General features: G+C 44.4%; 1 protein-coding gene and 1 long non-coding RNA gene across 11 annotated transcripts in view; one reads left to right on the top strand and one right to left on the bottom strand.

Annotated features, from left to right (window-relative positions):
• The window catches only part of serac1 (serine active site containing 1), a 69,803-nt gene extending 51,174 nt beyond the window's left edge, over nucleotides 1-18,629 (top strand). For all 9 annotated transcript variants that reach the window (XM_059986572.1, XM_059986569.1, XM_059986573.1 and 6 more), the window contains 6 exons: nucleotides 7-133; nucleotides 4,922-5,022; nucleotides 6,240-6,337; nucleotides 9,259-9,441; nucleotides 11,993-12,136; nucleotides 15,437-18,629. In XM_059986572.1, the coding sequence (XP_059842555.1) occupies nucleotides 7-133; nucleotides 4,922-5,022; nucleotides 6,240-6,337; nucleotides 9,259-9,441; nucleotides 11,993-12,136; nucleotides 15,437-15,573 (790 nt within the window). In that variant the 3' untranslated portion in view covers nucleotides 15,574-18,629. The remainder of the gene's footprint in view (nucleotides 1-6; nucleotides 134-4,921; nucleotides 5,023-6,239; nucleotides 6,338-9,258; nucleotides 9,442-11,992; nucleotides 12,137-15,436) is intronic.
• The window catches only part of LOC132403204 (uncharacterized), a 29,796-nt gene continuing 6,368 nt past the window's right edge, over nucleotides 83-23,510 (bottom strand). The window contains exons 2-5 of one of the 2 annotated variants that reach the window (XR_009515208.1): nucleotides 21,410-22,397; nucleotides 11,847-11,929; nucleotides 9,355-9,549; nucleotides 83-219 (exon numbers count right to left, since the gene is read on the bottom strand). This is a non-coding gene — a long non-coding RNA (uncharacterized LOC132403204). The remainder of the gene's footprint in view (nucleotides 220-9,354; nucleotides 9,550-11,846; nucleotides 11,930-21,409; nucleotides 22,398-23,510) is intronic. The other variant, XR_009515207.1, reaches the window with a different exon arrangement.

Below are 23,510 nucleotides of genomic sequence, written 5' to 3'. Positions count from 1 at the left end.
TTTCAGTCAGCCAATCAAAGCAGACGTTCTCTTTGTCCATGGCCTGCTGGGAGCAGCTTTCAAAACCTGGCGACAGAAGGACCGCACCGATGTGGAGGATAAGAACGCTGACTATGCCGAATGTTGGCCCAAGGTAATAGATCTCTCTCAATTATGCCTTTTGCCGCAGGCAGTTTCTCTCCGATCCTCGTCCTTCTCTTCACAATCTCCCTTGCTGTGCTGTAATTAATACAATATATCAATGTGAAATATATAAAATTTGGTATAAATAAATGATCTATTGTACAATGACTGTGAATGGTGGAGCAGACTTGATGGGCCAAATGGCCTACTTCTGCTCCTATGTCTTATGGTAGAATCACTGTCAGGCCACACATAGGAAACTGGATTGACTGGATCTTTCTGCGAAGCCTTGTTGAGGCAGAGGTTTGCTTCCTGTCCTTCCTACTCCCATCGACTTGCACCGGGACCACAGCCCACAATACCCCTACCACCCATGTACCTATCCAAGCTGCTCTTAAACATGGAAACCGAGCTCAGATACACCACTTCCGCTGACGCATTCTCGTATTCCTCTGGCATGTTCCACATTCTCACAATCCCTCAGCGAGTGAAGACGTTTCTCCTCATGTTCCCCTTAAAATTCTCACCTTTCACCCCTAACCCATGACCTCTAGTAGTCTTACCCAACCTTAGTGGAAAAAGCCTGCTTGCATTTACCTTATCAATACCCCTCATAATTTTGTTTACCTCTATCAAATCTTTCCTCAGTTTTCTATGTTCCAAGGAATGAAGTCTTAACCTGGTCACTTTTTCCTTATAACTGAAGTTCTCCAGTCCTGGCAAGATAATTTTAAATTTTCTCTTACTCTTTCAATCTTATTTACATATTTTCTGTAGGTAGGTGCCCAAAACTGTACACAGTGCTCCAAATTAGGCTCACCAACATCTTGTAGAACTTCAACGTAGCATTGCATCTCCTGTACTCAGTGTTTTGATTTATGAAGGCCAATGTAACAAAAGCTCTCCTTACCACCCTATTTACCTGTGAGGCCACTTTCAATGAGTTATAGAGCTGTATTCCCAGATCTCTTTGTTCTCCTGCACTCTGCAGTGCCCTACCGCTCACTGTGTACGTCCTGCTGAAGTGGGATACCTCACGCTTGTCTGCATTCAGTTCCAGCTGCCATTTTTCCTCTTTGCTTCCACTTGGTTGCATCCCTCTACTTTGAAAGATCTATCCAATTAATCCTATTCCCTCACTTCAACATACACAAGATGCTGGAGGAACTCAGCAGGCCGGGCAGCGCCGATGGGAAAAAAAGTGCAGTTGACCTTTCCTGCTGAGACCCTTCGGTACGACTGGAGAATGAAGGATGAGGAGTAGATTTAAAAGGGGGGGAGGGAAGAGAGCACAAGGTGATCGGTGAAACCTGCCGGGGGAGGGATGAAGTAAAGAGCTGGAATTTGATTGGTGAAAGAGATACAGAGCTGGAGAAGGGGGAGTGTGATAGGAGAGGACAGAAGACCATGGAAGAAATAAAAGGGGGGAGAAGAACCAGAGGGAGATGATAGGTGGGCAAGGAGATGAAGTGAGAGAGGGTAAAGGGGATAGGGAGTGGTGAAGGAGAGGGGCTGCATTACCGGAAGTTTGAAAAATCCATGTTCATGCCATCAAGATGGAAGCTATGGAATATAAGGTGTTGTTCCTCCAACCTCAAACTTCTGGTAATGATTCCCCCTCTCCTTCACCATTGATTTTCTGACCAGGCCTGAGTGTATTGACAATGGATGAAAACGTGTTCAGGTATGTCTGCTAGTAATCGTGTAAATCAGTGATGGTGCAGTGCAATCTAGCAAGATTCGAAGTGGTGTTAGAGAGCTGTCAAGTGTGCTGCTGGTATGAACGTGTCAGTGCAAGTGGTAAATCTGCCAAAGACATGACATTTGCTACATTAACACTGCTCCATCAGTCCGAAGAATGGCTTTGAAAATGCATGAGCACTTGTGTTACAAGTACAAAGCAGGATCTGTACAGAAGCATCAGGTAGTGATTGAAGTCCATAAAGCTTCATCAGGACAGGAGACAGGAGGAAAAACAAGTCGGGTTTAAGTTGCAGAGGGGATGTTAGAGGGACTAGTGGGGTGTCTGTGATGGGGTGCAGACTAGATTGTACAATAATAGCTAAAAAGAAACAGCAGGTCGACATGAAAGAGAAAAGAACAAATTGAAGCCAAGGTAACAGAACAACTAAGCCTTTTGCAATTTGAGCAGCCAACATAATTAAAGACCCCCCAGATCCCGGGCATTCTCTCTTCTCCCACCCCCACCCCACAGCCCCCCCCCTTTTTTATGGACAGGAGATACAAGAGGATGCACCACCACCACCACCCCCCTAGAATAATAAAGTAGACTCTTGTTTTCACCATCTACCTTCTCACGGCCTTGCACCTTACCATGTGCACTGCACTTTCGCTGTATCTGTAACACTTTGTCCCTTGTACTTGCTCAATGCACTAACGTGATGGAGTGATCTATGGACTGTTCCTTGGTATAAGTGACAGTAATTAAACCAGTTGCCTCACTTGTCCTTTTCTGGTAGAGGATCATCGACCTGAAGTGTGAACTCTTTCTCTGTTCACAGATGCTGTCTGAACTGATTGCTGTTCTAGTCCTGTGTTTCCAGATCCTGCAGTATTTGTTGAATGTTCTTCTAGTTCAGAGTTCCAGCATTTGCAGCTTTTTGATTTACTGCTTATGTTTCTTCAAAGGTCCAATGAGGCAGTTTCAAATCCAGTCACTGTTGTGACTTGGGTGATAATTTGCACACAACAATCGAATAATGATGTTAAATGGGAGAGAGATACTGCCAAAGTCATTCGAGTTAACAGCCTGTACACCTCACTGCCGCAGAATCTTTCGCCCCGGCCATGTTCTCGCTGAGACAAACAGGGTTCTTTCAAGTTGAACTTGAACCCATGACCTCATTCCAAGGCTAGCATGCTACCGTAGAGCTTTGACAGCAAAATTTTTGGGATGGAAGGGTTCACATAAAATACTTGCTTATTGCTTTAGTACTTTTTATTGTTACTGGAAAGCTTCTCCAAAATAAAAACATCATGGAGATATGGTAGATTTTTGACAGGGAGCAAAAGTAAGCCATTTTCCTCTTCCGGCCTGCTGCTTTTAATAAAATCACGGTAGATCAGACTGCAATGTAAACTCCACACTCCCATCCATATGTAATAACCTTTCACCTCGGTTGAAAATGACGTTAAGCATGCTGGCGTTCAGTTGGGAAATTGAGTATCGGAGTTGGGGCTATATATTGCAGTTGTTTAAGTCATTGGTTTGGCTGCCCTTGGAATATTGCGTCCAGTTTTGGTCACTTAGTACAGAAAAGAGTGCATTGGAATTGGAACGAGTGCAGAGAAGATATACAGAGATGTAGCCATGACTAGAAAGCCTGAGAGTGTATTCCTTATAATAGAGGAGTATGAGGGATGATTTTATGGGCGTGTTTAAAATTATGAGAGGCATAGATAAAGTGAATGATAACAATCCCTCCTGCAGACTGGGGGGGTGGGGGGAGTCCAAAGCTAAGAAACATAAATTTAGGGAAGATTTAATAGGGACCTGAGGGACAACTTTTTCCACATAGAGGGTGGTGAGTAATGGAATGAGCTGCCAAAGAAGGCAGCTGAAGCAGGTTCAGTAGTATCATTTAAGGAACACTTGGATAGATACATGATGGATGAAGTGTCAACAAATTCCTTTCCTCCCTCTGATGCTGCTTGACCTGCTGAGTTTCTCCAGCTGATTCTAGTTACTTCAAAGACTCTGTTTCCACCAACCTTTGAGAAAGTGATTTCCTACAGGACTCTCAATATCTAACAGAGCAAAGAAAGATTTCACTTTCCTTCTCTATTGAATAGACGACTCTTTATTTTTAAATAGTTCTGGATTATACCTCCAGAGAAAACATTCTCTTGATAGCCACCTGGCAGGACCCCACGGGATCTTGTAAATTTCAGCATTTCCTGGTAAGGCAACTCTTCCATTCCGCTGTTAGTTAATTAAACTTTCTCTGGCAGCTTCCAATCCATTGCTGCATTAAGTAAGGAAACCAGCACTGAACACATTAAACATGAGGAAATCTGCAGATGCTGGAAATTCAAACAACAACACACACAAAATGCTGGTGGAACACAGCAGGCTAGGCAGCATCTATAGGGAGAAGCGCTGTCGACGTTTCGGGCCGAGACCCTTCGTCAGGACTAACCGAAAGGAAAGATAGTAAGAGATTTGAAAGTAGTGGGGGGAGGGGGAAGTGCGAAGCTTTTAGTTAGTCCTGACGGGGGGTCTCGGCCTGAAACATGGACAGCGCTTCTCCCTATAGATGCTGCCTGGCCTGCTGTGTTCCACTGAACACATTACCCTGGATGTGCTGTCATCACACTCTGTATAATTGAAACATAACCTCACTATTCAATTACTCTGCTGATAAGCAATTTTCTGTTAACTTTCCAAATTACTTGCAAACCCCGCATGTTATTGTTAGGATACGTGGTGTTCTGCAATCTGCCATCATTTAGATCATACACACTACAATACCGTGCAAAAGTCGTGTGTGTGTGTGTATCTGGGGTACCGAAGGTTTTTGCACAGTACTGTAGTAATTTCATACATTTCAAGTGTTAGACGAAAATGCATGTTTTCTCCTCTGACTTCAGCACTAAGAATGTGAGGTTTTGAAAAAAGACGATGACAATTTCATGTGGACTAGTATTTCAATTGAGCAGTTAAACTACTTGTCAGCTGTAGTAAGTATGAGTTTAGGGATCATTGCAAAATTCTTCTAATAAATCCTTCGTGTTTTTGTTTGGTTTAATGCATATATATTCCTGATTTTGTCTTCAGGCCTGGTTAGCTGCAGATTGTCCCAGTCTGAGGATTCTAACAGTGGAGTATGACACTCACCTCAGTGACTGGAGATCCAAGTGTCCTGTGGAGAACGAGAGGTACATACTAGGCTCCTGTCTATACATTTATATAGAATTAGTAATAGCATTCATATATACTGTGCAAAAAATCACCTCCTAACCAAAGATTACTACCTCCAGATATGGAGGGACAGACAAGTGTTGAAGGATGATGGTAGAGTGCGTGTTTTTATTTCTGAGGGAAGCAGCTTGGATCCGCTCCAATTTGCCTAGTGGAGCAACAGGTCCATAGCAGATGCCATCTTATTGACTCTCATTGCCACATGTATCAAAATACAGTGACAGATAATTTCATCCCATCAGTACGTTAAAGTCTGTCCCGAGCCTTATAGGTGCTTATGCCGGTTTCCGTGGCGTGAAGCGACTGAGAGTACGAGACTTCCCGTACCCCCCCCCCCCCCCCCCGGATAGGACGCCAGTCTATCACGAGATTAACCCCCAGCATTTTGCCGGTACCCATTTTCAGCTGGGTGGACTGGAGCAGTGTGTGGTTAAGTGCCTTGCTCAAGGACACAACACGTTGCCTCGGCTGGGGCTCGAACTCACGACCTTCAGGTCGCTAGTCCAACGCCTTAACCACTTGGCCACATGCCACACATAGAGCATAGAGGTGGTAAAAACAGAAACACAAACAGACTTCGGTCTTGGAGTTCCAGGGAAAATGCAGTGGAGGTAGTCAATGCAAGGTAAGGTGAAGAGTTCACCTTTAACCTATAAGCCTGTATTTTATTATAATGGGTAAACTGACGAGAAATTAAATGGTAGAGGTAAATACTCCTCCATTGTATTTAGATACTTGCTCCAGAAAAGCTAAAATATTTAAAATTTAAATTTATATAGTTGCTATTTGATGTTTCGTTGGAATTAATTTTTTTTTAAATTGCAAATGCTGGAAATTTGCAATGAAAAGCAATGACAGAAATACTCAGCAGGTCAGGCAGCATCTGTGGAAAGAAAGCTTGTTAACATTTTGGGTTCAAGCAGTGTTTCTAGTGTTATTTCTTCCTGTTTTATTAGAGCTTGGTGATGTGTTTCACAGTTTACCTCCAGGTTTATTGACTCTGTCAAATGCTATTAAGTTATTTAAAGGCTTGGGCTGTAGTTTAACAAGAATAATTAGTAAACTTGCAGAAAGCTCTGTAATGTTCATTTTAAACACAGAGAAACAGTTGTTTAATTTAAAACCGGCACAAGTTTACAAAAGTGAAGAGAAGGTGCCTTTAATTTTTATCCAGGAAATCACTGGCCTACAGGGGTCGGGAGCTGCTGACCAAACTGAAAGCTGCAGGTGTTGGAGACAGGCCAGTGGTGTGGGTAGCACACAGTATGGGAGGTAAGAACTTCTCATATCAAAAAGGTTTTTTCTTTGGCCTTACTGTATCATTACCAATCCATAAAACCCTTTTATAGAACACTACAGTGCAGTACGGATCCTTCGGCCCTTTTCAAATCAAAAAATTAAATCAAGTTGAATTATTATTCAACCATAATAGATACAGCAAATGAAACAGCATTCCTCTGGAGCCAAGCTATAAAACCAACAAACTAATACATTCAAAATAGTGAGCAAAGCAGCTTATTCAAGTGGGGAATAAATACATATAATCCATGATCCTCAGTGATACGTCCCGCCATTGATGGTGCAGTCAATCCAGCCTGTCATTCCACTGTTCGAACACAGGCGGGCAGCACCCCCACTGAACACGGACGCCACGTTGCACTGCCTCCAGCATCTCCTCACCTGTGTGCAGCAGTACGCAGGTGAGGAGAGGACAAACCTATGGCTTGAGGCCTAGTCTTTGCTACAACCAAGGCTACACAGCTTCCACGTCATCTGTCATGTCACCAGACAAGGGTATCAGGCCTGCGACAACTTCTATTAATGTAATCCAACAAAGTCTTGTACTTGCAAATGAAGTGTCCAAAGACAATCTCCCATGATTATACTGCACGCTGCCTTCGTGCGCCAGTTGTGAAGCCTTTGAGTAGCAGGAAGCAACATGGTCTGTAGCCAGGTCAGCTCTTCTGATCTCCAGGCCGGTCCCTTTCTCGAACTTCCAGCCAGCCCTTCGACACCAGTCCAGCTACTCTGATCAACGAGCAGCTCACTGATGGAGTAGCCCAGCAGTATCCTACAAAAAAAACTCGAACCTTTCCCTCCTACACAACCCTATATTTTTCTATCTTCTGTGTGTCTGTCTAAGAGTTTCTCAACTGCCGCTAATGTGTCTGCCGGCAGTGCGTTCCACACACTCATCATTTACGAGTCTCTGGCTATCCACTCAGCCAATGCCTCTTATCACCTTGTACACACCTCTCATCCTCCATCGCTCCAAAGAGAAAACCCTTTGCTCACTCAACCTACCCTCCGAAGATGTGGTCTCAAATCAAGTCAGAATCCTCTCTAAAGCTTCTACATCCTTTCTCTGAGGCGACCAGAACTGAGCACTGAACTATGATCTATGATTATAGGTGGGAGCTCATCACACCCCTGCAGCCAGTCCTGACTTCACAGCTCTGACATTCGTTTTTTGCCCCAAAATCCAATCCCTTTCTCAATGTTAGTATTGATTCTGCTGATATCACCCTCCCTGGTACTGCGCCAGATCATATCAAACATACTTGCTTTTGCAAAAAGAATTTCCTACCATGGAGAGAGACAGCATGGTAAAAGGCTGTTTGGCCCGTCAAGTCTGTGCTGACCATCAGCATCTGCACTAATCCTACATTAATCCCGATCTATTCTCCCCACGTTCCCATCAGTAGAGGTCTACCAGATGATAAGAGGCATGTATTGAGTGGATGGCCAGAGACTTTTTCCTGGTGCGGAAATGATGACTTTTATGCTTGCTGTGGGGATGGGGAGTATTCTGGAGTTAAGTGAATAAGCGGAGGGAGGGATGAGGCTTGTTTCATTGTTTGGTATGTTCTGGTCTGTGTTGCTGTGCTGAGCAAGGTGGCCATACTCCATTGTCTGCACTAGTGGGCCGGTCACAGCACTTCCTTGGGTGTGTTTGTTAAAACACATTTCACTGTACTTTTCAATCTGAATTTCATCCCTCTTCTTTTCCAGCCCCAGCTTCTTCAGTGTGCCATTCTAGTTCGTTTCTTCACTGTCACCAAGGCCTTAGCTTCCATTTGTGACTGAAGTAAACACAATGGCACAGCTGGCAGGCCGGATCGAAGCTCTGCTGTCCTGCCACATCCAGTCAGTGGCCAAAGGGACAACTCAGTGACAATTGCCCAAGTATGTTCTGTCCCTAAGAAGCAGGATAGGGTCAAAGTAAATTTCTTATCGAAGTACACGTATGTCACCATATACTACATCGAGACTAACTTTCCTGCAGCATTTACAAGAACATAAAGAAATCCAATATAATTCATGAAATAATATTCAGAAACAAAGACTGACAAACAACCAAGGTGCAAAAGAAGACAAATTGTGCAAATAAAAAATAAATAATACTGGGAACACGAGTTGCAGAGGCATTGAAAATGAGTCCCTAGGTTGTGGAAACAGTTCAGTGTTGTGCTGAGTGAAGTTATCCATGCTGCTTCAGGCGCCTGATTGTTGTAGGTTAATAACTGTTCCTGTTCCATTTGTCTTCTCGTGAATAATGGCAAGGTGACAGAAGGGTTAATGGAAAGTAACAAGCTGCTGACAGGAGCTGACTTAGTATTCCACCAGAATCTGTCTGCCCGTGACATTACAGCCTGCTCCAAATACACAAGTCCGTGAATTGTCATGTGGTGTAACACTCAAACTGGGGTCGGTGCTGCCCCCAGTGTTCACTCGGCAGAAGACAAGTTGTATTGTTTTCGACCGCAGACTTATGCAGCATTCATGGACTCGGTTTTGGACTGTGTACTTTTTTGTGTGACTGTAATCTTGTGTGCTTGCTAGCCTCTGTGTTACATATACCTTGTTCTGTGTGTGACTGCCAGTGCTGCATTTTGCACGGCCCTGGAGCCGTTTGGCTGTATTCATGGATATTCATGTATGGTTGAATGATAATTAAACCTGAACTCGAACCCCATTTAGCTAATAAAAGAAACATAAATTGCTGGAGGAATTCAGTGGGTCAGGAAGCAGTTACGGAGGGAAATGGACCGTCGACATTTTGAGTCAATATCCTGACTTCCTAGACACTACCTGACCTGCTGAGCTCCTCCAATGTTGTGTATGTTAGTTCATATTCAAGTATCTGTAGCTCTTGTGTCTATAATCCTTAACGTAATCTCTTTCAATTGCAGGCTTGTTAGTCAAAAAGATACTTTTAGATGCTTCAGAGGACCCTGAAATGAGGTCAGTGGTTCAGAATACCCAAGGGATTGTGTTTTACAGCGTACCTCATTGTGGAACTCATCTCGCCGAGTACTCTGTCAATGCCCGCTTTCTGCTCTTCCCTTCCGTTGAAGTCATGGAGCTTAGTAAAGGTGAGGCTTGCTTGTCTGATCTACTCCACGTTCCATCAGCCATTGTGCAAACGTTGTACAACAGGCAGAACAGTATCGCTGCTTCACGTTACATGAATCGTACACTGGCTGTCACAGAAAACAGTTGGAATAAATGGGTCTTATAATTAGATTATATAATAATTAGATTATAATAATATATTAATAGATTATATAATAGGTCCTATTATTAGATCTTGGCCTACGTTTGTGTACTATTTACATGAATGATCAGGCGAAAGTGGTGGGGAACAGAATGCCAGGTATCCACGTTTGTCAATGACACACAAACAGTGGAAAGACCATAAGACGTAGGATTAGGCCATTCTGTCCATCAAGTCTGCTCTGCTATTCCACCAAGGCTGATTTGTTTTCTCTCTCAACCGCATTCTCCTGCCTTCTGCCCATAATCTTTGATGCCGTTACTAATCAGGAACCTATCAACCTCCGTTGTAAGTGTACCCAATGACTTTGCCTCCACAGCCACCTATCCGCAGATCTACCACCCTCTGGTTAAAGAAATTCCTCCGCATCTCTTTTCTGAAGGAGCATCCTCCTATTCTGAGGTTGCACCCTGGTGTAGCTGTAGTTGAAAGTAGTTTTATTATTCACCTTCATGCTGGAGTACTCAAGGAGCCGGAGTGAAAAGACAGCACTTCTCAGTGTTGTAATGAAAGGCAGATTCAAATATTGATTGAAATTCTTCTGGCTTCTAACTACTAAATGTACAATTGATTTGCTTAAACTAGGAACGCACAAACAATTGTACTACTTATCAATACTAAGTACACTATTTAAACAAACACAGTCTAGGTTCAAAAAAGTATGTGAACCTTTGGGACAGTGCCCTCTGCAAAAGCTATTTGAAGTCAGGTTTTCCAATCAATTAGATGAGATTGGAGGTGTGGGTGGTTTGTAGAGGTGCCCTGTCCTCTAAAAAAGACACGCAAAATCAGGTTACTAATAGAGCCTGCTATTCTTAAGAAAGATCTGTTCACACACCTGGATCAAAGCAACTTTCAGGGGACCTTAGAAGAGGAATTGTAGAGATGCATGATGCTGGAAAAGGCTGCAAATGACCTCCACTGTGATTCAATGTTCAATAAAGCATGAAGACTTCCAGGGGTGGTGGGAGGGTGGGGGGGTGAATACTTTTTGTAGGCACCGTACAAGGTGTAAGTGAGGCCACACCTAAAGTACTGCACACAGTCCTGATCCCTTCCCTTAAAAAGGAATTTGTAGCATTGGGGAACAGGCCAAAGGAGTTTCACTTGGCTAATGGGGGGGGGGGGGGGGGATCATCCAATCAAGAGAGGCAAGATAGGATGGGCCTGTGTGTTTTAGACTTCAGCAGAGGCCAGGTTGATATTACTGAGACGTACCAGATCCTGAAGAGACACAGTAGGCAGATGTTGAAATGTGTTTCTCATGGCTGAGTCTTGAATGAGGGTACACGGATACCTGATATCAGGGTGGTGGTTTAAAACAGAGGTGGATAAACTTTTATTTTTTGCATATATGGTCACTTTCCAGAATTCTTAACCTCAGAAGGAGGTTATAAGTATTTAAAGTAAGACGGATAAACTTTTGAAAGGTGGGGGAATTGTTGGTTATGGCTTATTGGCACAGAAGGGACCAGCATAAATCTGCCATGATCATATTGAATTGTGTCTCCTGTTTTCCTGCAATCATTGATTCTTCTTACAAATTTTTTTTTAAATAAAAGCAGTTAAGCACATCCTGTTGTACTCATTCCAGTTCCAAAACTCTTGCACTGACTCAAAATGTCTGCCAGCTTTCGAACATAAATGTTCAGCAATGTTTTCCCAGGTCTGTAATTTCCAGCAACATTCCAATCTTTCTCAATTTCTGAAGTTAATTTAGACCCACTGAATGGGTTATATTGAGACAGTTTCAGCATTTGTGGCTGAGAGGAGAAATGGAAATAAAATGTAGTAACTAAGAATAAAACCGAAACAGATACGGCCGTAGGATGGACTTACAAGTAGACGTGAATAAATGTGGCTGAGAAAGATACTCAGTAACTTGAAAAACGTTAGTGTGAGTCTTTCGTTAATCTGAGTGATTTCACTTTGAGTGTTGCCCTCCAAACATCAGCCTCAGAGAAATCATCAGATGATATCTGAGCAATGTAAATGGTGAAAGTCAACTATCCCAGCAGAGAAAAAGTGATATATCAAGCAGGTATTGTGACATGGTACTGAATATCTTGCTAGACATGAGAAGTCCAAATAAAGAATATGGAAGAAAGATTGGGTTAATTGGAAAGATTGCGCAGATCAGAATTAAAATATATACATTTTTCCTGTCTGGAGCAGTATTACTGGAATCCAGTGTTGATCATATAAAGTGTCACATTTTCAAACCTGGGAGGTCCAGCGATATCCTAAATTGCACGTTTGCAGCGTTTCCTTTGATAAAATGTTGAACTGTACCAATGAGTTGACAGCTAAAACAAAGACATCAGAATGAATTATCAATGGTTTGGTAAACTTTGAATATTCTCTTGTAGATTCACCTGCTTTGACGGAACTGAACAATAATTTCACCAGGCTGATTAAGGAACAAGAAGTTAACATACTGAGCTTTGGAGAAACGCTTCCTACAAACATTGGAAGTATGATCAAACTCCAGGTGGTACCTCTAAATTCAGCAGGTAGGGTATAGGTCAGCCATGACTCTCTATCACTGTACTGTTCTGTTTGCTCGGGTACAGCTCTTCCTTTGTTACAGAGTTATACAGCATAGAAACAGGTCCTTTTAGCTCAACCAGTCCACGCCAATCAAGGTGCTCCAGCCAAGCTACAGTACTGTGTAAAAGTCTTAGACACTGATACGTAGCACAGGTGCCCAAGACTTTTGCACAGTACTGTCATAATTTTATGTTTTGCACTATACTGCTGCTATTGCTGCAAAAAAAAATGACATGTGAGTAATGATAAACCTGATTCCGATATGGGTGGACTGACAGTGGGAAGGGGCAGGGAGTGGGAAGCACCAGAGAGACATTCGGTAATGATCAGTAAACCAATTGTTTGCAATTAAAAATAATATAGCTAGCTAGGACGCCCAAGACTTCTGCATAGAACTGTAGTTCCAGCCATAAACAAGAGCAGATGCCACATCTGCAGGTGCTGGAAATCCAAGCAACCCACATAAAATGCTGGAGGAACTCAGCAGGCCAGGCAGCATCTATGGAAAAGAGTAAACAGTTAATGTTTTGATCCAGGACGCTTCATCAGAACTGGAGATAAAAGATGAGGCTAGCATTAGAAGGTGGGGGGAGGGGAGGAAGAAGTTAAAGGTGGCAGGTGATGGGTGAAACTGGGAGAGGGGAGGCGTGAAGTAAAGAGCTGGGAGGTCAAGTGGTTAAAGAGATAAAGGGCTGGAGAAAGGGAAATCTGACAGGAGAGGACAGAAGTCCATGGAAGAAAGGGAAGGGGAGGAGCACCAGAGGAAGATGATGAGCAGGTAAGGAGATAAGGTGAGGGAGGGAAATGGCAATGGAAAATGGTGAAGGGGGGCAATTACCCCTCTCTCAATCCATAGCCTCCTACCATGCGATGAGGCCACACTCAGGTTGGAGGAAAAACTCCTAGTACCCCATCTGGATAATCTCCAACCTGATGGAATGGACATCAATTTCTTGAACTTCTGATAATTTGCTGTCATTCAAAGTGGGAAAATAATCAAAAACATTGAAGGACAGAATAAATAACCTTTGAGAGTCATGGATAATGAAGGGCAGTTATCACTGATTTATTAAGTTGTCCATTCGCAAACACAAGAAGATCTGTGAAGGTCGATGTTTCGGGCTGAGACCCTTCAGCAGGACTGGAGAGAAAAAAAGTTGACCCGGAGTTAAAAGGTGGGGGGAGGGGGGGATGGGATGGATAAACACAAGGTGATCAGTGAAAGAGATACAGGGCTACGGCAAGTGAATGGGTGAAGAAATATTGGGGGGATGAAGAAAAGAGCTGGGAAGTTGTTTGGTGAAGAGGTACACGGCTGGAGAAGGGGGAGTCTGATAGGAAAGGACAGAAGGCCATGGAAGGAAGGAAAGAAGGGAGGAGCCCCAGAGGGTGGTGATGGGCAGGTAAGGAAATAAGGTGAGAGAGGGAATGGGGAATGGTGGGGGGGGGGCATTACCAGAAGTTTGAGAAATTGATGTTCATGCCATCAGGTTGGAGACTACCCAGACAGAATATAAGGTGTTGCTTCTCGAACCCGAGTGTGGCCTCATCGTGACAGTGGGGGATTAGGAATGGGTGGCCACTGGGAGATCCCGCTTCATCTGGCAGAGCGTAGATGCTTGGCGAAGTGGTCTCCCTATCCATGTCGGGTCTCAGCGATATACAAGAGGCCGCACCGGGAGCACCAGACACAGTAACTGACCCCAACAGACTCGCAGAGGTGAAGTGTCGCCTCACCTGGAAGGATTGTTTGGGGCCCAGGATGGTAGTGAGGGAGGAGATGTAGGGGCAGGTGTAGCACTTGTTCTGCTTGCAAGGATAAGTGCCAGGAGGGAGATCAGTGGGGAAGGACAAATAGCCGAGGGAGTCACGTAGGGAGTGAATCCCTGCAGAAAGCGGAACGTGGTGGTGAGGGAAAGATGTGTTTGGTGGTGGGATCCTGTTGGAGGTGGTGGAGGTTATGGAGGATTATGTGCTGGACGTGGAGGGTGCTAGGTGACAAGAGGAACCCTATCCCTGGTGATATTGAAGGGTTCGAGAAGCAACACCTTATATTCTGTCTGGGTAGTCTCCAACCTGACGGCATGAACATCGATTTCCCTGGCTAGAGGATGGGGCGAGGGCAGACATGCGTGAAATGGAAATGATGTGGTTGAGGGCAGCGTTGATGGTGGAGGAAGGGAAGCCCCTTTTTTTGAAAAAGGAGGACATGTCCTTCATTCTAGAATGAAAAGCATCATCCTAAGAACAGATGCGGTGGAGAAGGAGGAACAGAAAGAAGGGGATGGTGTTTTTACAAGTAACAGGGTGGGAAGAGGTATACTCCAGGTAGCTGTGAAGGTCAGTGGGTTTATAATAGACATGTAAGCTGTCTCCAGCCAGAGATGCCTGGCTAATTCATTCAAAATTTTGTGGTGATAACAAGGCAACTCAGTGAGAAAGCATGTTTGAGGTGGATTTTAGAGTTTGAGGGTTTTGTCATAGAAATGTTGAACCCCATCCTGATATTGGTGATCTATTTGAAAAGAAAACCTTGAAATTATCATTTGGCCATTTCCATTGTCCCAAGGCAAAAATGCGCCTGTGACCTGTGTTCTTTTCTGACCTACTTGTATGATCTCCTGATGGTCACATGGGCTTTCTCCCACATCCCAAAGATTGTGAGCTGATAGATTAAGTGGAATCTCCTCCTCACCTGGTTTCACCTATCACCTGCCAGCTTGTACTCCTCTCCCTCCCCCACCTTCTTATTCTGGATTTTGCCCCCCACCCTTCCCAGTCCTGAAGAAGGGTCTCGGCCCAAAACGTCAACCGTTTATTGCTTTCCATTAATGCTGCCAATCTGTGGAGTTTCTGCAGGGCTTTGTGCATGTGCATTAGATTTCTAGCGTCTGCAGAATTGTTTGTGGCTGTAAACCGCTCCGATTGTGCAGATGAGCATATATTGGGGGGGGGGGGGGGTGTAGTGGACTATGAGGACAATAAAATGGGATCAGTGTAACTGGGTGGTTGCTGGTTGACATAGACGTGTTGTGTGACTGTGAAAATGTTCAGGTCAGGAACTACCTGTGGAAAGAAAGATGTATTTACTTTCTCATGTTGCTGAGTGTTCCCAGCTTGGTTCTATCGGAATCAGTACCTGGTGTTGCAGACCTTTGGGTGTTTGTGTATGTATTTATTTCTTACCAAGGTTATGTATAATGATTCCATGTAATGTGTCTAACTTCCTGTTGCACGTTTCAAATTTTAAAATTATTTTTCAGATTTGGGAATTGGGGATTTTATTCCATTGGACGTTAATCATCTGGATATTTGCAAACCCAGGAGCAGAGATTCCTTCATTTATCGGAGGAGTCTGAAATTTATAAAGGATGCTTTAGCACAAGAGCTTGAAAGCTGAATCACTCCCCCGTTCAGAGTTTCCCCAAAGTGCCAAAGTTTTCATTCTATTTTCTGTGGTGCATTCTGGTAAAGTTTCATCATGTAACTAAAGCTTGAAAATGCCAAGAATGATAACATTCAAGGATTATATTAAAATTGTATATAATAAAGGGCAATGTATTTAAATAACTTATGTTCTGACAACATTCAGATTACTATTTTGTTGAAATGATAGATAACCAAGTATAAAAATGCTTCAAAATTACAGAAAGCAAAAGGATTATTTATTACGGATTGGAATTGTTTAATTTAACTTTGCTCCTTGAATTTTCTGTGTGGCCTTTCCTGTAAAGTTAAAATTTGAATTAGCCCAACTTATGCAATACTTTTTAGTTTTCCTCTAGATGTGTCTAGGATTGTATCTGATTCTGCAGCCTTTATTTGGCTTAACAGTAATAAGATGGTAGCATATGAAAATATTTAACCAGTTAAACACATTGAGTGGTGTTGCCAATCTTCCCACATTTGGGTTTTTTTCCCTTTGGTAATAAAAACAACAGTATCTGCTATGTGAGTGCTTCGTCTGAAGTGTAATCACAGTTGTGATCTTGGAAACTGGGCAGTCAATTTGTCCACAAGAAGAACCACAAAGTGCAATAAACTTGTGGCGTCGCTGTCTCAGCACGGCACTTAATTTAATTAACTTTGCATTGACGTGGACAAAGCAACAAGAGCTGTGAATGAGCCATGGTGGACTGAGGGACAGGAGTGGGATCACATCTTCCAGTAATGAGGTAGTAGGAGTCGGAATGTGATGGAAAGAAATGCACGTGCTTGAAATCTGAAATAAAAGCAGAACTCAGCCGGTCAGACAGTACTTCAGGGGCTGCGTTTCGGTTTGGAAAGTGCAAGGTTATTTGGGGCAAGGAAAGATGTGAGTAATTGGATTCAGCGAGTGTTACATGCTAAAGGTGTTGCAGAGGCATTCAGCACAGAATCAGGCCCTTTGGCTCAACGCATCCATGCCAAACATGGTGCCTATCTGAGCTAGTCCCATTTGACTGACTTTTGATCCATATCACTCCACCTTTCCTATCCATATACCTTCTGTGTTGGAATTATACCTGCTTTACGATTTCCTCTGACAGCTCTTTCCACATCCCTATTACCATCTGTGGAAACAGTTCCCCTCGGGTCCCTTGTTAATCTTTACCCTCTCATGAAAGTTGAATTTGTAGGGAAAATGAATGAGAGGAAAGAACTTGCCCTTACCCTCATATCATCAACTAGATCCACCTATCACCTGTCAGTTCTTCCTCTACCCCAACCTCCCCCCCCCCCTTAAAATGCCACTTCTTTCTTTCCAGTCCTGATGATAGTAGATGGCTGTCCCTCTGACTTGGACACTTGTGACTGGAGGTGTGCCGCAGGGAACTTGATCCATTGTTGTTTGTCATCTGGATGATGATGTGGTAAACTGGATCAGCAACTTTGCACAGGACACCAAGATTGGGGCTGAAGTGGACAGCAAGGAAGGCTATCAAAGCTTGCAGTGGGATCTAGATTTGCTGGAAATAGTGGCTGAAAAATGTCAGATGGAATTTTACTGCAGACAAGTTTGAGGTGTTTCGCTTTGGGAAGGCAATTCAGAGTAGGACTTGCGCAGTGAATGTTAGGGCATTGAGGAGTGTAGTAGAACAGAGGAACCTGGGAGTACAGATCATAATTCCTTGGAAGCGGCATTACAGGTACAGTACTGTGCAAAAGTCTTTGGGTACCTAAGCCTTAGGTAAGGTGCCCAGGACTTTTGCACAGTACTGTATTTATCAACATATGCAGAGTGAATTTGTAAGTGTGGCAGGAGAAAAGGATGTTGGGAATGGTGAGGATGGAGCACTGCAGGAGGGGTGTGGGACAGGTGGCAGAGGAGTGCTGGGGTGGGGGATGGAGCGGGTGGAAACACAGACAACTCCAGGCAAGGTCATTTGATCCAAACAAATGCTTTATTGGTCATTACAGAATGTCACTCTGGTGCTTCCGGTTCCCTTCCTCCTTCCCCAACCATGATTCCCCTCTGCCTGCCATCTTCCCACACTCAAATCAAAATAATTTTCATGGGATCTTAGAAGAAGAATTGTGGAGATGCATGAAGCTGGAAAGGGCTGCAAAAGTATTTCTAAAGACCTGAGTGTTCATCAGTCCACTGTAAGAGAAACTGTCCTACAAATGGAGGAAGCTCAGTACTGTTGTGGGCATCCTGCAAAGATCACAGCAGGAGCACAATGTGCAATGCTGAAGGGAGTGAAAAAGAATTGGAGGGTAATAGTAAAGATATGCGGAAATTGCTACAACTTGCTGAAGTCTATGTTCATGTGTCCACAAAAAGTAAATCTCATTGCTTCACATCTCAGATCTGCAAAAGTCCACCTGGATGTTCCACAACACTTCTGGGACAGATGAGACAAAAGTTGAACTGGGCAGAATGCACACTGCTAAGTTTGGAGGAAAAAGGGGCACTGCACACCAACAGCAAACCTCATCCCAACTGTGACGCATGCTGGAAGGAGCATCATGGTGTGGGGCTGCTTTGCTGCCCGGGGCCTGGACAGCCTACAATTGTTGAGGGAATGATGAATTCAAAATGGTAGCAAGACATTTTACAGTAGAATGTTAGGGTAGCGGTCCGTCACCTGAAGCTTAATAGTAGTTGGGTGATGCAACAAGACAATGATCTGAAACACAAGAGTAAATCAACAACAGAATGGCTTAAAAAGAATATTTGTGTTTGGAATGGCCAAGTCAGAGCCCAGAACTTAACCCAATTCATATGCTGCGGCACAGCCTAAAGAGGGCAATTCATGCAAGGTACCTCAGAAATATCGATGAACTGAAACAATCTTGTATAGAGGAATGGTGTAAAGTTCCTCCTCGCCATTATGCAAGCCTGACCAGCAGTTACAGGAAACATTTGATGGAGGTTATTGCTGCTGAAGGAGGTTCTACCAGCTATTAGATACAAGGGTTCACATACATTTTCCAGCCTAGACTGAATGATTAAACAATGTGTTGCATAAAGTCTTGTTGTTTGTGTTATTAGTTTAGGCAGATTGTGTTTGTCTATTATTGTGACTTGGATGAAGATTAGACCACATTTTGAGTGAGTAATGCAAAAAACCAGCTAATGGCAAAGAGCTCACAAACTTTTTCTTGCAGCAGAACATTGAAACATGCAGTTAATTCTTCGCCAAATGACACAGGAATAGAGGGGATGATATTTTGAAATGAGGACACTAGGACTTGAATACAACATAAATGAACTGAGTCGGTGGGTGAAGCAAGGCAAACTGAGTTTGAGGTTGTACAGTTCTCTGAAGGGATTCTAAGAGCAGACTATTATGTAAAGGAGAAACATAGTAAATAAGCAAAGTAGATGTACAAGAATCACGGTAACTTAAAAGGTAGCTGGAATAAGCAGTGAGGAAGCTAAAAGGAATAGACATTTTGGCAAGAGATTAGATTTAGAAAATAATTTCCCATTGAAACTTCACTGCACTCCATCTCTCCGGTATGTACCCCTAATCTACAATGTTTCTATCAATTTAGTGCTGGCTTTCAAAGACTCTGAAACTTTAGCATAAACGTAGCATTAAACTGTTAAAAGAAACTTAAGAATCCACAAAGTAATTCTCATTTGAAGTGTGTGATCACTGCAGAAGTTTCCAATCATCTCCACCCAGTTTGCTCCAAGAGGACCATAAACAGTGCCTATAAAAAGTATTCACCCCGCCCCCTGGATTTTTTTTTGTTTTACATTGAATCACAGTGGATTTAATTTGAGTTTTATTGACACTGATCAACAGAAAAGACTCGTGTCAAAGTGAAAATACATTTCTACAAACTGGTGTAAATTTATTACAATTATTAAACAAAATAATTGCATAATTATGCATCCCCTTCAAGTCAGTATTTAGTAGATGTGCCTTTGGCAGCAATTACAGTCTTTGCACATCTGGACACTGCAATTTGTCCCCATTCTTCTTTACAAAACTGCTCAAGCTCTGTCAGATTGCAAGGGATTGTGAGTGAACAGCCCTTTTCAAGTTCAGCCACTGAAGCTTGCAACTCCTCCAGAGTTGTTATAATCCTCTTGGTGGCCTCCCTCACTAGTCCCTTCTTGCATTGTCACTCAGTTTTTTGAGGATGGCCTGCTCTAGGCAGATTTACAGCTGTGCTATATTCTTGCCATTTCTTGGTGATTAACTGTAACTCCAAAAGATATTCAATGATATAGAAATTTTCTTGTATCCATCTCCTGACTTGTGCTTTTCAATAACCTTTTCGTGGAGTTGCTTGAAGACTTTGCCAGGGTACTGATTCACCAGCAGTTAGACCTTCCAGTTACAGGAGTATTTTTACTACAACCATTTGAAACATCTTGCCTACACAGGTTTATCTACAGCAAGGACACCCTATGTGGCTTCTAAAATCAATTGGCTGTACCAGTGATGATTTGGTGTACCATACTAAAGTGGTGATAACTCATCGTAAGTGGAGAGAGTGAGCAGTTTCAAGTTCCTTGGTGCCAAGATCTCTGAGGATCTAACCTACTCCCAACACTTCGATGCAGTTATAAAGAAGGCAATACAGCAACTATACTTCATTAGGAGTTTGAAGAGATTTGGTTTGTCAATTAAAACACTGAAAACCCTCTATTGATGTACCTTGGTGAACATTCTGACAGGCTGCATCACTGTCTGGTATGGGGGGGGGGGGGCGGGGGTACTACTACACAGGATCGAAAGAAGCTGCAGAGTCGTGAATTTAGTCAGCTCCATCTTGGGTACTAGCCTACAAAGTATCCAGGACATCTTCAAGGAGCGGTGTCTCAGAGACCTCCAGCACCCAGGGCATGCCCTTTTCTCACTGTTACCACCAGGGAGGAGGTACAGGAGCCTGAAGGCACACACTCAGCGATTCAGGAACAGCTTCTGCCCCTCTGCCATCCGATTCCTAAGTGGACATTGAACCCTTGGACACGACCTCACTTTTAAAATATACATTATTTGGGGTTTTTTGGCATGATTTTTAATCTAGTCAATGTACCTATACTGGAATTCATTTTTTTTATTATTTTGCTTTTCTTCTATATTATGTATTACATTGAACTGCTGCTGCTAAGTTAACAAATTTCACAACACATGCCAGTGATAATAAACCTGATTCTGATTATACGATCAACTATTTTGTATTTTAGATTTGTAATTACTCTAGATCACTTTGTAGAGTTCTGTTTTCACTTTGACATGAAAGTCTTTTTCTGTTGAGTGTCTGAAAAAGCCAAATGACTTAAGTCAGTTACTTAAGAGTGTGGATGATCAAAGGGACTTTGGGGTTCAAATCCATACATCCCTCAAGTTCGCTACACAGATTGATAGGATAGTTAAGAAGGCCTATGGGATGCTAGGCTTCATTAATAGGGGGATTGAGTTCAAGAGCAGAGAGGTCATGTTGCAATTCTACAAATCTCTGGTGAGTGTTCCTCCAGAATGATATCACAAAAGCAAATCACAAAACAGACTACACTAGAAAATCCACATAACGTTTGGCAATCCCCAGTCCAGAGTCCGGAGAGGCTGCTGTGTATTAATATCACGCTACCATTTTAGCACGTTCCCCGGAAAGGAGCTCCAAATCCACCAGACAAACAAGACCAAAAACTAAAGCTACAAGACCTGCACAAAAACACATAGTTACAACAGTGCAAACAATAGCATAATTGATAAAAAAAAAACAGACTATGGGCACAGTAAAAATAGTCCAAGATGTTAAAGGACTGTAAGTTCAAAAGTAATCACCACAGTTTCCACAAGTCGCCAGGGTACCGACAGACTCGCCATCCCACGCCGGCGGCAGAAGGGAATACCCCCGCTATGGACTTCCATGGCGTCGCCCGACTCAGCCTCGCAGACACAGCACACACCGAAAGCGACCTGACCACAGCGGACTCCGAGTCCGTCGAACCTCTGAGCCGACGAACATCCCCTCCGGCATTCTCTCATTTATTAACTGCATTGCATTTGTGGTTTCTAAATGACAATAAACTGAATCTGAGACCGCACTTGAGTACTGTGTTCAATTCTGGTCACCTCATTATACGAAGGATGTGGAAGCTATGGAGAGGGTGCAGAGGAGATTTACCAGGATGTTGCCTGGTTTGGAGAACAAGTCATCTGAAGCAAGGTTAGCAGAGCTGGGACTTTTCTCTTTGGAGTGTAGAAGAATGAGAGGGGACTTGATAGAGGTCTACAAGATTATGAGAGGCATAGATAGGGTGGATAGTCAGTACCTGTTTCCCAGGGCACCAATAGCAAACACCAGAGGGCATACGTACAAAATTAAGGGAGGGAAGTTTAGGGGAGACATCAGGGGTAAGTTTTTTACACAGAGGGTTGTGAGTGCCTGGAATGACTTGCCAGGGATGGTGGTGGAGGCTAAAACATTAGGGGTATTTAAGAGCCTCTTGGACAGGCACATGGATGAAAGAAAAATGGAGGGTTATGGGGTAGTGTGGGTTTAGTACTTTTTTTTAAGGATTATTTGGGTCAGCACAATATTGAGGGCTAAAGGGCCGGTACTGTGCTGTAGTGTTCTATTGTCCTAAGTCCACTGTGATTCAACGTTGTAAAACAAAGAAAATATGAAAACTTCCGGGGGGGGGGGGTGGTGAATACTTTTTATAGGCAGTGAATCTAGAATGGTTAAAAACCGGGTGCATCTTTAGGTAAATGTTCATTTGCTCCGGTGGTGAGATCACATATATGTTCACTGGACCACAAAGCTTATCTGCAGAAAAATACGAAAAATGTTAGACACGGGTCAGGCAGCAACTACGGAAAGAGTTAAAATCCTCAGGTCTGAGATTGTTTGAATTTCTGGCAGAATAATCGGGCAGCAGCCGTTTCTCATCGCAGGTGCTGCCCGACCGGCTGACTGTACGTGCGTTTTCTACTTTTGTGTCAGATTTCCAGCATCTACACATTTCACTTTGACGTTCACCAGGAACTGCTGCTTCCAACACCGCCCGCCGCGGAATCCTGCTCCGGTTATCCTGCCCGACCTTACTCCTGGTCTGGCAGGGCACAGCGCAAAGTTTCAATGGTCCACTAAACCTCCTGGGCTCAGTGTTTAATTCCAACGGCTCGTCACATCCCCGTGCTCCCCTCCCCGGTGATCGGAGACACACCGCCCCCTCCCCGGCGATCGGAGACACACCGCCCCCTCCTCGGCGCACGGACACACCGCCCCCTCCCCGGTCACGGAGACACACCGCCCCCTCCTCGGCGCACGGAGCCACACCGCCCCCTCCCCGGTGATCGGAGACACACCGCCCCCTCCCCGGTGATCGGAGACACACCGCCCCCTCCCCGGTGATCGGAGACACACCGCCCCCTCCCCGGTGATCGGAGACACACCGCCCCCTCCCCGGTCACGGAGACACACCGCCCCCTCCCCGGTGATCGGAGACACACCGCCCCCTCCTCGGCGCACGGAGCCACACCGCCCCCTCCCCGGTGATCGGAGACACACCGCCCCCTCCCCGGTGATCGGAGACACACCGCCCCCTCCCCGGTCACGGAGACACACCGCCCCCTCCTCGGTGATCGGAGACACACCGCCCCCTCCCCGGTCACGGAGACACACCGCCCCCTCCCCGGTGATCGGAGACACACCGCCCCCTCCCCGGTGATCGGAGACACACCGCCCCCTCCCCGGTCACGGAGACACACCGCCCCCTCCCCGGTGATCGGAGACACACCGCCCCCTCCCCGGTGATCGGAGACACACCGCCCCCTCCCCGGTGATCGGAGACACACCGCCCCCTCCCCGGTCACGGAGACACACCGCCCCCTCCCCGGTGATCGGAGACACACCGCCCCCTCCCCGGTGATCGGAGAC

This window comes from Hypanus sabinus, chromosome 12 (genome assembly GCF_030144855.1).
Source record: "Hypanus sabinus isolate sHypSab1 chromosome 12, sHypSab1.hap1, whole genome shotgun sequence".
Classification (NCBI taxonomy): domain Eukaryota; kingdom Metazoa; phylum Chordata; class Chondrichthyes; order Myliobatiformes; family Dasyatidae; genus Hypanus; species Hypanus sabinus.
Note: the sequence above shows the minus strand (reverse complement) of the source record. Positions and strands in the feature narration are given on the sequence as shown.